General features: G+C 43.7%; 1 protein-coding gene across 1 annotated transcript in view; it reads left to right on the plus strand.

The window, feature by feature from the left end:
• Positions 1-12,140, plus strand: part of FLT1 (fms related receptor tyrosine kinase 1) — a 145,856-nt gene that overhangs the window by 122,327 nt on the left and 11,389 nt on the right. Inside the window, exons 18-24 of the mRNA XM_065397601.1 lie at positions 3,868-3,972; positions 6,508-6,621; positions 7,622-7,710; positions 8,282-8,441; positions 8,830-8,927; positions 9,440-9,562; positions 10,600-10,711. Coding sequence (XP_065253673.1) covers positions 3,868-3,972; positions 6,508-6,621; positions 7,622-7,710; positions 8,282-8,441; positions 8,830-8,927; positions 9,440-9,562; positions 10,600-10,711 — 801 coding nt within the window. The remainder of the gene's footprint in view (positions 1-3,867; positions 3,973-6,507; positions 6,622-7,621; positions 7,711-8,281; positions 8,442-8,829; positions 8,928-9,439; positions 9,563-10,599; positions 10,712-12,140) is intronic.

Raw genomic sequence — 12,140 nt, forward strand, 5'->3', positions numbered from 1 at the left:
CTGGCTCAGCCGCTCCTTTAAAGGCGGCTCGGCCGGGCCAGGCTCAGAGCGGCGCGGGAGGTGGAGGCCGGTGCAGGCGACGGGGAGTGGCGCGTCCCAGGGAGCCCGGCGGCACGGTGAGCGGCGGGGATCGCTAGTTTGTGCCCCTGCAGGGCTGGGCTGGACGCCCCAAAATTGGCCAGAATTCCGCTCCGTACAATGTGCTGCCCCAGGCACGTGCTTTCTCGTCTGGTGCCTGGAGCCGGCCCTGTTAACTATGCAAAACTGAAGTACTTACTTTTACTCCATTTAAATGTACATTAAACCAACAGTTTCTTATTTGCTGTTGGTTTTTACCACTGTATTATCATAATTTAACTGTTAGCAGTGAACAGTTTTTATTGGATGATTCCAACTCTTTTTTTTTCTATTTATAAATTGTCCATTAGTAGACTGGTTTTCACAAATTTCTTCATTATTTGCAAGACACTAGAACCTCAGCGTTACGAATACCTCAGGAATGGAGGTTGTTCATAACTCTGAAATGATCGTAACTCTGAACAAAATGTTATGGTTGTTCTTTTAAAAGTTTACAACTGAATATTGACTTAATACAGTTTTGAAACTTTACTTCAGAAGAAAAATGCTGCTTTCCCTTTGTTTTTTTAGTAGTTTGTGTTTAACACAGTACTGTACTGTATTTGCTTTTTTTTTTTTGGTCTCTGCTGCTGCCTGATTGTGTACTTCAAGTTCCAAATGAGGTGTGTGCTTGACTGGTCAGTTCATAATTCTGATATTCGTAACTCTGAGGTCCTACCGTATTTTAAAAAAACAGTGTGCCAATTCCTAGACAAAAATATTTACTCCAAATTTTGATTTTCTAATGTTTGGTTGTTTGGAATTATGTGTTTGTTTGTTTTTGTAAAATTCCAGTGTTCTTGGCAAGTGACACGCTTACATCATAGAGCTGTTCCTTCGCTCTATCTTATCAAGGGTTGTCTTAGAAGTTCCTTATTTAAAATAGTCTTGACGGGGGACAGGGAGAACTGGGCTGGAAGGGTGGGTGGACAATTCCCTCCTTTCTGCTTACTTCCTGAGGTCTGCAAGAGCACAGCTCAACTCTCCTGGGCTCCTAACATCTGCAGAGGGATGTGCTTGTGTGTGTCATTTTACAACTGTGGTGACCAAAGCAGTGGCTCGATTTTTGCATCGTCCTACCTGTTAAGACTAAAGGTCCAGAAACAGAGAGATCTTATGCAAATAATGCAATGTCTCAGTTTACATATTTGATGAATATACATTCTCCCTGTTACATCTTCTATCCTTTTATTTTGAATGAAAAAGTTGTCTTTATGTTCTACCCTTGTTCGCTCACCATCATATCAATTGTTCTACTACAGTCACAGGCATGCTGGAAAATCAGTAAAAATAAAGCTTAATGGGCATTAAGGGGCCTTTAACTCCTAGTGAAACTGAAGCAGAAATCAAGCTGAAGTTAAACACTTGGGTTTGTGATTTTTAAAAATATTATTTGCTGACATCCTGTCACCTATCGGAACCTCCATCAGCCACTGAAAGAGGAGTGAGGAGCCCAGACCCCGCTGTGAAGGTGGAGGGAGAGGGAGAAATCAGTATTGCCAGCACCAAATGCTCAAAAATCAGGAGTCAGGTCCCCAAATATCCTGAGATTGACATAACAGTCATGAGGATTTTGGTAATAATAATAATAATAATAAATGTGGGTTATTTTTATTCGCGTTCTGGTCTCTGAGCCTTTAGGGTGTGCTCAGGTCGTGTTTTCAAGCTTTTCTCCACAACCATGAGGGCTAGAATCTGACTCTTTTTAAAACAAACAAAAAACAAAAGCTGAGATTCTCATACAAATTTGTGATTCCAGCAGCTGGGGCTTTAGAAAGAACAGTGGATGTTGTGAGATTTGTCATAAAATTGCAGAAGCCGGCAACACCATCTCAGTCGCAGCACATAAAGTGCCATGGTGTCATCACTGATAGCACTGGAGCCCACCCAGGCTATGAGCAGGCGTGACCCTGAGTCCCCTGGTTCCTCTAAGGGGAGCCTCTGCCTGGCTGCCTCTCTGGGGTCGAGGGGGCTGTTTCAGTCCTGCCTGCCCAGCTCCCTAAATCCAGGCCCTACTGTGCCACTGATGCTGGTGCTTGTGCTGTCACCATACATGAAGCTCCCTCTGTGACAGCCCCTCCCCAGTGCACACGCAGGGTCTGTAAGGCACTCGGCCCCTACCTACTCCATCCTCTGCACTCAAGGGTCTGACAGGAGTTAACGTGAGAGGCATCACCCACTTATTTCTGGTTGCCGTGCTCTCAGCAGGGTGGAGCAACCCTGAGAGACTAAGAGCGTAGCTGGGTTGTACGTCTCGCCCCCACTTTGTGTTTACGTCTGCCTTGGGGTGGGGGGGTGATGGAGGGGCTTCAGATTCCCGACAGGGAGCCCATGTGAGAGCACCCAAAATTGGAACCCCCCTGGAGAAATGGAATGGTCTGTGCATCCCACATTGCCGGAAGGCACGTGATATGTGGGGGAGCGGGCGGCTCTCTGACACGTGCTGATCCTGCAGCATGAGGCCCAAAGCTGCCCGGAGAAGCAGGTGTGGTGGGAGGGGTAACACAGCCATACTGCAGAATGGGGCGGACTGGCTTGTTTGGAAACCTTACGGTCACTCCCATGTGACCCAGTGTTTGTGGCTCTGCATCTCCTGTCACAAAGCCCCCGTGAACCTCAGCTCACATACATGTAAAGGTCCCATTTGCACGGCTGGTACCTTACATAAGGAAAGTGTGGCCTACAAAAAGGCTACCAAACAAAGCCTCAGCCAGCTGTTGGCCCAGTCTGGAGAGAATTAGGCTATGGCGCTAGGCAGTTTGGGCAGAATATAACTTACTCTTCTGCAGCCTGATCCGCAGCCCAGCGAGATCAATGGGATTTGGATCAGGCCCTGTGGGGATGTAAAGTTCCATGAGAGGGTAAGGGTCACGATGGGACACTTGCCTGGCAATAAATCATGGCCTTATGTAAGGCCCCCTGGTGGTTACATAAGATGAGGCCTTATGTAAGGCCCCCTGGTGGTTATATAAGATGAGGCCTTATGTAAGGAACAATTGAACCAATCGGTGTGGGGCTATACATGTGATAAACACATGATTCTCCTTCTTGTCCAATCGGTAGATGTGTAATTATAGCCTAATTGTGTTATGTAATGTTAAGAAAGACTATGAAAGAAAGCTTGTAATAAACAGAGTTGGAGTCAGCTTGAGTCAGCTTGCAACCACATTGGTCGTGTGCTTTATCCGCGCCGCATGAGACCCCACAAGGCCCTTGCTACAGAGATAATAGTGCTGTAATGAGGAGTACAAAACTTGGTTTTGTCAGCAAACTGCAGAGAGAGGCTCAGAAGCAAACATACATCCACTGATAAGAGTGACAAGCTGGGTGAGGTAAAATCTTTTATTGGACCAACTTCTGTTGGTGAGAGAGACAAGCTTTCGAGCTACACAGAGCTCCTCTTCAGGTCTGTGTAAGCTGGAAAGCTTGTCTCTTAGCAACAGCAGTTGGTCCAAAAAAAATTATTACCTCACCCACCTTGTCTCTCTAATCTGGGACCAACATGGTTACAACAATACTGCAAATACTGCTAAGAGTGGCATTTGTTTAGAGTCACTTTTTCTGACCACATTCTAGTTCACCTATGTGGGAGCCCATTAAAAAGTGACCATAGAGCGTTATCTTTTTGTGAAAATATACTTAGGAAGATTTGCAGAGCACAGTTTGTTATTCAATATGTATGAATGGTTTCAATGACCACAAGTTCGTTTGTTTACATATGTGTATCTCCACAATTTGTTTTCTGTACAGGAAAGTCACTTGGATGTGGGGCGTTTGGAAAAGTGGTAGAGGCAGCTGCTTTTGGAATTAAAAATTCCACCACGTGCAGAATAGTTGCTGTGAAAATGCTGAAAGGTATTCTGCTGCAGGGCTGTGTTGGAACATATACTGCAATGGTTACCCCCTTCCCCCGCTCCCCTGCCTTGTTCTGCGTGTCATTCAAAAGCAAGAGTTTATTCTGAACGCCCACGAAGGCTGTATAGCTCACGTTTCAGTTTAGATCCGACTTTTCAAGCTAAATGGCGAGCCCTTAAACTGAAACACAAGGTTCTAGTGAAAGTGCTGGTGAAACGTCATGTGGGCCAGGGTTTCAGACGCACTCCGCAGCTGGTTGCTGCTGCTTCTGAGCACATTTAAAAATCTGGCCCCCACTAGTGCAAGCACCAGGAAAAATAAAAAGGGAAGAGTGGTTTGGGGGCTACAGTGTATCCCAAGAACACAGCCCATAGTACGATTAATAGTTTCATAGAGTTTAAGGCCAGAAGAGACCCTCATATTATCTAATCTGACTTCCTGAATAACGCAGGCCATTAAATTTTGCCCAGTTATCCCTGTATCAAGCCCAATAACATAGACTCATCGATTTTAAGGTCAGAAGCGACCATCATGATCATCTAGTCCGACCTCCTGCACATCGCAGGCCACAGAACATACTGAGAGGTAGAGAATCTACCACTTCTTTTGGTAGTTTGTTCCAATGGTTAATCACCTTCCCTGTTAGAAATTTGTGCCTTATTTCTCCTTTTAACTCAGCTTACAGCCATTGCTTTTTGTTATGCCTTTCTCAGCTCCATTTATGAGCCCTTTAGCACTTAGTACTTGCTCCCCGTGAAGGTCATTACCTGCTAATCAAGTTGCCTCTCAATCTTCTTTTTGAAAAGCCAAACAGACTGAGCTCTTTAAGCCTCTCTCTGTCAGGCATTTTCTCCAGCCCCTAAATGATGTTTGGGGTCCTTTTCTGCACTCTCTTCAATTTCTCAGTGTCATTTTAAAAATGTGGATACCAGAACAGTGCACAGTCTCACCGATGCTGCGTAGAGGTAAAATCACATCCCTACTCCCACTCCCGTTTATATTTCTAAGGACTGCATTATCCCTTTTTGCCATAGCACAGCACTGGAACACATGTTGAGTTGTTTGTCTGCTATGACCTTAAGATCCTTTTCAAAATCAGTTTTCCAGGATACAGTCCACCAATTCTGTAGGTCTGGCCTGCATTCCTAGTTCCTAGATGCAAAACTTTGCATTTGCGTGTATTAAAACACATTTTATTTGAATGGGCCTCTCTTACCAAGTGATCCAGGTCACTCAGTATGAGTGCCCTGCCCTTCTCATTATTTACCACTCTGCCAATCTTTGTGTCATCTGCAAATTTGATCAGTCGTGATTTTATCTTTACTTCCAGATCATTGATGAAAATGTTGAATAGCATCAGGCCAAGTACCAATCCCTGCAGAACCCCACTAGAAACACCCCATTTCAATGATAATTCCCCATTGGCAACCACTTCTTGAGATCTATCATTTAGCCAGTTCTTAATCCATTTAGCATGTGCCATATTGGTATTGTACGGTGTTCATTTTGTAATGAAAATGTTGTGCATTACTAAGTCGAATACCTTAGTAGGGGGTGGTGCATTGCTGCTGTGCTTCATGGGAGCATCCTGGAGGAAGGAATTGTGGGTTAGGGTAATACAATTCCCTTCCTGTTCCTCACTGCTCCAGAGGTGTGGTAACTTTCTGCTGACCTACACCAGCAATAAACTACTGCCCACCCAGCCCCATGCCAACTCAGCAGTTCTGGTCAGCATGTTGGGTGGGTGACTGGAGCCAAGACTTCACTCACTCCTCTCCAACCTGTAGTGGTGGGGAGTAAGGAGCTGTGCAAAGTCCCTTATCCCTGTGCACCTGATCCCAAAGGGTGGGTAGCCTATGTCAGCCAGCTTAGAATCTAACCCTTAGTAACAGAATGGATTGGCCAGCATGTGAATGTATGTGCTTGAAGATCTAAGAATAGTCAGCTGGATAGTCCATGGCTTTAGGATTCTTGTGAAACACTGATTTTCAGCTCCATAATGCCAGTCGGGGATTTGGGAGAAGATATCTGTAGAATACCCATATCTGTCTGTCTATATGGCCTCAGCACTGTAGTATCTGAGCACCTCACACTCATGGATGTTATCCTCAGCACCGCTGTGATGGAAGGCAGCGCTATCCCCATTTGACAGAGTGGGGGCCTGAGGCACAAGGTGAATTAAATGATTTGCACGAGATCACACAGGAAGTCTGGTTTTGGTCCAGGTGCTGATCCCAAGTCCCTTGAGCCGAGTCTACCAGACCAACCCTCCTACCCCTACACAGCACCAAAGCTGACCCAGCACACTGTTAAATATAATACTGGGAGGAAGTTAGCAGTGACTAATTCTTTATGTGTCTCACTGCAATTAAAAGGCAGCTAGGCAGGGAGGGGTAGAAAAGAGAACACAAATACATGGAAGTGTATCCAGGGATGACAATTATTTCGTGTGTAAAACCTGGACAATTGGTAGGTGGTGGCATAGATCCCCAAATGAAACTATCTTTATACACTGGCATTATTTTGTGTTCGCAGAAGGAGCCACAGCAAGTGAATACAAAGCGCTGATGACTGAGCTGAAAATCCTGATACACATTGGGCATCATCTTAATATTGTGAACCTGCTAGGAGCTTGCACAAAAAATGGTGGTAAAAGAATTTGTACTGTGCTAAACATGGATTGAGATATTCTCTGGATAATAGTCTTTTGACTGTGTCGGTTTTGTAATGTCATCCAGGGGCCAGCTGTTGGCTTGTTCTGTCAGTTTCACATGGATGAGCTCTGTCCACCCTCAGCTAAAACAAGGAGTCAGATTTACCCAAATAACTGCTGGCCCCTTCCCCTTTTTTACACATTCCTTTTGGTCTTAGTATTTAAAGGCTTGAATATAGGAGCATCCTAAATAAGGGACCACTTGTTGCCCTAAGCCCAGCAATTGAGATCAGCAGGACTAGAAGTGCTGACTAGATTAAGTATCGTATAGGAAGGACAAGAGGCAGGGGTTTTCAGAAATGGCCACTGACTCTGAATTTTCATTCTTGAGATATACTGATACAGAGGGTATGTCTACACTGCAATTAAAAACTCATGGCTGGCCCATGCCAGCTGACCTGGGTTAAGGGACTGTTTAATTGTGGGGTAGACATTTGGGCTCAGGCTGGAGCCCGGGTTCTAGGACCCTGCAAAGTAGGAGGGTCCCAGAGCTCAGGCTGCAGCATGAAACGTCTACATTGCAGCTAAACAACCCCTTAGCCCGAGCCTCACAAGCCCGAGTCAGCTGGCTTGGACCAGCCACAGGTGTCTAATTGCAGTGTAGACGTAGTATAAGTGGCCAGTAAGTGAGAAATCATTCCTTCTGGATACATCACCCTATTTTGTTTTAGTAGAGATGTGCTGGGGCTGCAAAATTTTAATGAGAACCCAAATCCAGGGTTTTGTGTTGGCCCATCCCTAATTTTCAGCACCGTTATTATTTTGTGAAGGTGTCCAGAGTCCTTCAGGCATGGATTCCTCTACATTAAAATGTATTGCTAATTGTTATGCTGGGAACTAGGGCTAGTTGGGTGCAGGAGAGATTTCGCTGTTCCTCAGAACTCATTTCTTATATCTTATTTTACGCCACTGAAAATGTTCTTGACTTCTGCTCAGGGCCTCTGATGGTGATTGTTGAATACTGCAAATATGGAAACTTATCAAACTACCTGAAAAGCAAAAGGAATTTTTTCTTCCCCAACAAGGTAAAGAAGCAGATGCTTTGTATTTCAATGGGTGTCCTCCCTCTATGCAAGCAAGATCATTCACGCTGAGCGATGGGTGGGTTTAGAGCTTTGGTTTAGGGAACAGAAGCACAGGAAAAGCAGCATGACCCCCTGATATCAGTGCTGATAGGAACATGCAAGAGATGCGGCTAGGAAAGTTTCCAAAGGTTTAAAACTATTTTTTTTAAAATGCATGGAGAATACGAACGTCAAGAATAAAAGATTGTGGATCCCTTGTGCCTCCACACCATACTCCCTGCAGTGGAATCTGCTGGTTTCACTCAGTTTAGTGGGTTCTTTCTTTGTCACAACCATGGGGCCCAATAGTGCCAACCTTATTTGTGTTGGTGGGCACTTAGTTACATGAGTAGTCCAATACCAGCCATTCTTGAGACCGTGCTTGCCTATGTGAGCATCACACCCACAGAGGGAAGAGGAAGATTTTAGTAACAGATCACAGATGAGACTATTTCATTGGCTGAACTGATTTCATTCATCCAGCTCCTGCAACTTTGACACAGTATCTCTTACTCCCTCTGTTTGTTTAAAGGATGCGTCATTGCAAGTAGGACAGATGAAAGAGAAAAAAGATATTGAGCTGGTGGAAGGCAAAAAACAAAGGCTGGCTAGTGTCACCAGCAGCGAGAGCTTAGCAAGCTCCGGATTTCAGGAAGATAAAAGTCTGAGTGATGTGGAGGAGGAAGAGGAGGGTAGGTATTAATTCCTTCCTGTTCCTACACAGTCTGTGATATTTTTACAATGTACTCTGCATCTCTGAAAATTTTTCCTCATTTATACCGTAATAAACATCCATGGGAGATGCTCACAGCGTCATGTCCAGAAGCTAGAAGTTTTTTAAAAAAAGATTATTTACTGGGTTACTTAATCTGACAGGAAAATGTGTGACTGTTTCTTCTTGACTCTCTTTATCTTTGGGAAAAATACTGGAGTAACAGAGTATAAAGCAAATACTATTTTTGTTGGTGGTGGCAGTGGGTTGATGTCCAAGCACCACTCTACTAAGAGTGAACTTACTGGGTAACAGCGGCAGTTAGGAAAAACACCTTATTAACTTAGTATGTGTTAAATTGCTTCCAGATTCTGACGACTTTTACAAATGGCCCCTCACTATGGAAGATCTTATTTCTTACAGTTTTCAGGTGGCTAGAGGCATGGAGTTCTTGTCATCCAGAAAGGTCAGTGTTACCCTTTTGGATATTCCTCTCCAGCAGAATCAGACTCAGGAGAGGTGAAATTATGTCTGTATTTTACTGACACCTTTCCTTGGCAGAACTCCCAAAGGAAGGGTGGCTTCCCTCTTGATGTTCTAAATATAAGCATGTGTTTATTCAAGTCTTCATACTATAAACACAGGATTAAGGTGGAAGACTGTGGTTGAAGCTGATTCATTCAGAGAATTTTTTTTTCAAGATATATTAGCCACAGAGCACAAAACTGTTTAATGCCTACCTTGGTAATATGTAACAAATTAAAGACTCATGACTTTTTGGTCTGGAAAAATGTTTGTTTGTGAAGAACTGCCCATTGTTTACATAACTTCATATAAACTTTTGTCAACTTCCTTAAGAAAATATTAATATGATCTTTCGAATAATAATAATTTTAAAAAAAGGAAACGGAAAGATTCAGGAAATTTGTGGGTAGGATTAAGGAAATGCAGTTTGATTGTTCAACTGTTTTATTATAGTGTATTCATCGTGATCTGGCAGCCAGAAATGTCCTTTTATCTGAGAACAATGTAGTGAAGATCTGTGATTTTGGCCTTGCAAGAGATATTTATAAGAATCCTGATTATGTGAGAAAGGGAGACGTAAGTCAACATTCGGTTTGTTTGTCCAGTTGTTCATAATGTATCATTTTAAACTGTTCATTAAAATGGTCTGTAAATGTTTACATTCCCTGCACTTAAAAGGGTCTGAAAGCTATCGTAGATTTTATGTGAAGATGAGCAATCCAGATGTGTTGTATATACAGTGACCATTTGCATCCTTAAAAACAATGCTCGGAAATGCTGACCATTTCACAGCTCTGGTCTTTTAATAGTTTACATGTTGGCATTTGTTTCTTGGCTAGCCTGACCAAGTAAGCCAGTCAAAGTGAGATGCTTTCTTGAAAGCAATCATTTATGCCAAAAGGGGTCCGTGTCCCTCAGTGTACATGCACAGGGACAAATTCCGCTCTTAGTGACATTGGGGTAGATTTAACATAACTGCACTGAAGTTGATGGAGTTGCGCCAGGAGTAAGTTTGGCCTCCCACCTGTAAAATCAGGCTGAGCTAGCATGTCTCTCTCTACCGGGGCTGGGAGGCTTGCTCCCAGCTGCAGTGTAGACATACCCAATATGGCCCTGATCATACAGTGAAAACTGTGCAGGCAAACTGTGCCTGTGCATATTGAAGCGAATGGAGCTTGGTGTGGCTTCTGGGATCCACCCACGTGGTTCTCTTGGCAGAATCAAGACTTATCTTACCTACCTTCCAGGAGTTAATGTTTGTAAATTGCTTTAAAGACTTAGAGTACTAAATAGGCACCAAGAATGATTGTTTGAATAATTGAAAATGTCTCCCTATTAAAATGTAATAGGCTTCTCAGTTTAAATTTTTTTACACCACATAGAGTAGATGGAAAATTCATTTCATTTTAAATAGAAAAACAAATTACCTGGCAAAAGAGAGAATAAAATGTTCTAGTTGATTGAGTGCTCATTGTATTCTTGGTGTCTGTAAAACAATACAATAAAATCCTGCTCCGCTGTTAACTATTCACATGGTTATATATTTTTTATCATCTCTGGTTGAATTTTGAATCCACTAAAAATAATTATCTGGCTTCTCCATTTTGTTATAGGCACGACTTCCCCTTAAGTGGATGGCTCCAGAATCCATATTTGATAAGATCTACAATACGAAAAGTGATGTGTGGTCTTATGGGGTATTGCTGTGGGAAATATTTTCCTTGGGTAGGTTTAAATGTATATTATGGAAATTAGAGAATTAACAGTTAGGGTCTAATCCATAGCCCATTTAAATCAGTGGAAAAATGCCTGCTGACTTCAACTGGCCTTGGCTCAGTCCTTTGATCCTAGGTACATATGATCTATGTTGTGTGTGTGTAGCTGTATGTTCAATTTCATGGAGAACCACATGAGACCAATGAACAGCCACAGGCGGCAAGTGTAGCTGCACGAGGAGCATTTTAGCTATCTAAAACCCAAAAGGGACACATACAGGAAATGGAAGGAGGGGCATGTCACTAAGGAAGCATACATGGGAATAGCACGAGCATGTAGGAACAGAATCAGGAAAGCCCAGGCAAGGAATGAATTGCAGCTGGCAAGGAGTGTTAGAGACAACATGAAGGGGCTCTACAAATGTCAGACCATAAAGAAAGATCAGGGATGGTGTGGGTCTGCTCCTCAATAGAGAAGGTGAGCTGGTAACGGAAGGTAATAAGAAGATGGAGCTGCTCAATGCCGACTTTGCTTCAGTCTTCACACAAAAAATAACATGTGACTGGATGACTAGTGAAGTTATCATAGACAATGAAGGGGAAGGGATGCAGATCAGAATAAGTAAAGAAGATGTCACAGATCTTCTGACCAATTCGAATGAATACAATTCAGCAGTGCCTGATGCTATTCACCCCAGGGTGGTGAAGAAATTAACTGAAGAAATCTCAGAGCCACTGGCAATAATATTTGCAAACTCATGGATGACTGGAGAAGGGTGAACATAGTGCCCATCTTTAAAAAGGGGGAAATGGAGGAGCTGGGGAAGTATAGACCAGTCAGCCTGACTTTGATACCTGGGATGCTACTAGAGCAATGTATAAAACATTCAATTTGCAAATACCTGGAGGATGAAGGAGCGATCACTAGCAGCCAGCATGGATTTACAAAGAACAAATCATGCCAAACCAGCTTGATTTCCTTCTTTGACGAGGTAACTAGTTCGGTGGATAAAGGGAATGCGGTGGACATGACATACCTGGACTTCAGCAAGGCTTTTGACAGTCCCACACAGGGCCGACAAGAGTGGGGGGGAAGCCGGTACAAATTACCGGGGCCCGGCGGTCCGGAATGGGGCCCGGCTTCCCCCCTCTCGTCGGTCCTGTTTAGCTGGTCCGCCCTTGCTGGGGGGCCCGAAAAAATTTTTTCACTGGAGCCTGAACCTGCTCTCGGCGGCCCTGGTCCCACATTACATTCTCATAAGCAGGTTGGAGAAGTGTGGGCTCAGTAGAACTACCATTAGGTGGATTCATAATTGGTTAAACAACCACAAACAGAGTAACTATTAATGGACATGTCAGATTGGAAGGAGGTCTCAAGTGGGGTTCCACAGGGTTCTGTTCTGGGTCCAGTGTTATTTAACATCTGTATTAATGACCTG

The sequence above is a fragment of the Emys orbicularis genome, chromosome 1, assembly GCF_028017835.1.
Source record: "Emys orbicularis isolate rEmyOrb1 chromosome 1, rEmyOrb1.hap1, whole genome shotgun sequence".
Taxonomy (NCBI): Eukaryota; Metazoa; Chordata; order Testudines; family Emydidae; genus Emys; species Emys orbicularis.